The sequence below is a fragment of the Protobothrops mucrosquamatus genome, unplaced genomic scaffold (assembly GCF_001527695.2).
Source record: "Protobothrops mucrosquamatus isolate PMUCROS unplaced genomic scaffold, P.Mucros_1.0 scaffold_293, whole genome shotgun sequence".
NCBI classification, from domain to species: Eukaryota; Metazoa; Chordata; class Lepidosauria; order Squamata; family Viperidae; genus Protobothrops; species Protobothrops mucrosquamatus.
Window position 1 is genome coordinate 996770 of NW_015386369.1, and position 2928 is coordinate 999697.

General features: G+C 39.7%; 1 protein-coding gene across 1 annotated transcript in view; it reads right to left on the reverse strand.

The window, feature by feature from the left end:
- Window positions 1-2928, reverse strand: part of SLC13A4 (solute carrier family 13 member 4) — a 28998-nt gene that overhangs the window by 18427 nt on the left and 7643 nt on the right. Inside the window, exon 3 of the mRNA XM_029287310.1 lies at window positions 1047-1235. Coding sequence (XP_029143143.1) covers window positions 1047-1235 — 189 coding nt within the window. The remainder of the gene's footprint in view (window positions 1-1046; window positions 1236-2928) is intronic.

Below are 2928 nucleotides of genomic sequence, written 5' to 3' on the forward strand. Positions count from 1 at the left end.
CTCCTTGCTCGATGGTATCCAGCTGGGTCATGGTAATAAGAACCATCATTTTAACGGTGCTTTTTTCTTCAAAAGGCAACTGGACCGTTCTTTTCCTTGAGGAGGAGGAAGAAGAAAACATTTTGCTTCTCATCCAAGAAGAATTCGCTTCTCATCCAAGAATAAGACAGTCAATGATGCAAGTTCATCAGATAATGACTTGGGGGAATGAACAAGGTATGACAGACATGGATTTCACCTTCATCTCCCATTGCAGGATATTTATCAGGTGAATCTTTTTCCATTCTGGAAGTATTCGTAGACATGGAAAAACATACTATGTGCCATGGACTCACATGGTCATGTCACTGCTTTGAGATTCTTCAATGGTTGTGTTTAGCAGGGTTAAAATGAGCTAGTTATTAATTATGCAATGAACGTCTTTTTGCTATATAGGCAGATATGATTGATTTTAAAAAATGAAATCTGCACGACACTATTTAATATGATGATGTCTGAAATGCAAATAATCCCACTTCAAAGTTTTCAAAATAGAGGTCTCAGTGAGTCCTGTATTAAATTAGATAGCTGTAGGTTCTAAAGCCTAACAGAATAAAAAGAAAAAGAGCTTGCCCCTATACAGCTCTGTTAAAGCATTTTTATTGCATTTTATAGCAAAGAAACCACGAGAAACATTGCCTGTTTAAAAAAAAATTGAAATGAGAGTATTGCAGCAGGTAGTAAGTTGGTTATGTATTTTTACTGCCCAGAATTGGCCATCAATCATGAATTATAAATTCATGAATGATGTATCTATTTAGGTGAATTAACTTAGCCAACTTTTGCTGATTCCAAAAAGCTAAGCAAGGACAGACCTGGTTTATAGTTAAATGGGAGAAATCTCTGGGATCTACACCAAACTAGGAAGGTGAAAAAAACATCCCAGAAGAAAGCATAGCAAGCTTCATTTGCTAAGAAAATGACATGGCGGTCCAAGAATCGAGTATGACTCTTGGATACTTGACATTACCACTGGAAGGAAGGAAGGAAAAATACACAACTCTGACCTCACTGGACTTCATGACACCAAACAGTGGATACAGGAAAGCAGGAACAAGGGCTGCTGCTCCAAGGGGCACTGCTTCGGATACCCAATATATTGCCGTGACGATCAGCACATAGGCACAGGAGGCTTCCTGGGGCAGAAATACAGGAATAATTAGGGTCACATGAACTTTCAGAGCTGCAAGTACTGGCTGATGAAATGATACAACTGAGATGTCTAAATGTTATGGATTGCTTCTTCAGTTGTGCAGATTGGTTGTGTTCAAGAGACTCAGTATAACTGATGAGTTTTGACCCCAAACTGATAGATAACATCACCCAGTGGTTTTCTATAGATGTTAAACAAGAAGTTTAAGCCTTCTGGACGCTGGGTATAACATCTCCCCCTGTCAACCACAATTAAAACTGGCTCAGGTAAAGGAGGATAATAATTACCACAAAATGGGGCCTTCCATTCCCAACCCCTGAAGCTGGTCCAAAAGGCTGCTGTGATCAAAAATATTGAATCTGGCTGAGAGATCAGGGAACATCAGGATGAACTCACCACTTAATCTCAGCTCTGCCACAGCTCATTAATTAATACAACCATTTTAATGTTCTAGCTTTTAACATCTGATGGTTTTCCTAACATAACATCTGTTTATAAACAAAAAATCAGATAACATTTGATTTTCCTAACAGTGAGAACAATTAACCAGTGGAACAGCTTGCCTCCAGAAGTTGTGGGTGCTCCATCACCCACTACTGAAGGCTCTTGAGAAGAGACTGGACAACCTGAAATGGTGTAGGATGTCCTGCTTGAATAGGGGATTGGACTAGAAGATCTTCAAGATCCCTTCCAACTCTGTTCTTCTCCTATTCTGTTAATTTTTAATGCTTTAATTCTGTAGTTGTTTTAATCTGTTATTTGTAGTATTGTAAACTGCCCAGAGTAACTTGGTAGGGAGGTGGGTGGCATACAGATTTAATAAATAAACAAACCAATGCTGTCTCCAAAATGAACCCTGAAATGATATTGATATTTGGTTTCCTCCAAGGAAGCCCAACCACCCCCTCCGATACCTTCTCTAGAAAGGGGAGATTGGAGACTGGACAGAAATTGTCCAGGATGGTTGAGTAGGGTAATACTAACTAGGAGTAAGTTAAGACTGAGAGGACCATCCCTCTTACTAAGAAGTAAATATACAGTATGGATCTAACAAAGGACACTTCCTGGGTGGCTTTAATCACGCAAGGACCTGAACCTAATAGACAAATGGCTGAGATCACTGATTGGATTATCCATTTCCTCAAGAGTTACAAAATCAAACTTGCTCCAGATAACACTACCAGTTAGAACTTAGAAACAAATTCCAGTTTTTAATGAATTGAGCTGTTTCTCAGTTCCACTGTGTAAATATTACTTTATCAGCCAGTTTGAACTATGTTGCATATATTGTATCTTTTCACTTACTATTCTGCAGTCTTTTCCTATTGAGGGCTGTATGCTGCTGTAAAGTAGCATATCTCTATACCTTGGATAAATCTTAATGTACTAAAAGAAAGTGCTTCTGAGAGGTTCATTATTTTTATTTACACTGAGGCAAGAGAATGGTAAAAAGAAATCAAGATCATGATGGTACAATTGAAACTCCAACTAACTTTTATGTGTTACAGTATTTGAGACTATTATATGGGAGGAGTTTGACTATTATATGGGAGGAGTTTGACTCTGTGGCTCCCGAGGACGTGGACAGGATCCTGGGGAGGCTGAATGCAACCACATGTTTACTGGATCCGTGCCCCTCCTGGCTGGTACTGGCGGCTCGGGAGGGTACACGAGCCTGGCTCCAGGGAATTATAAACGCTTCTTTGCGGGAGGGTGCCTTCCCCGCGGCCTTAAAG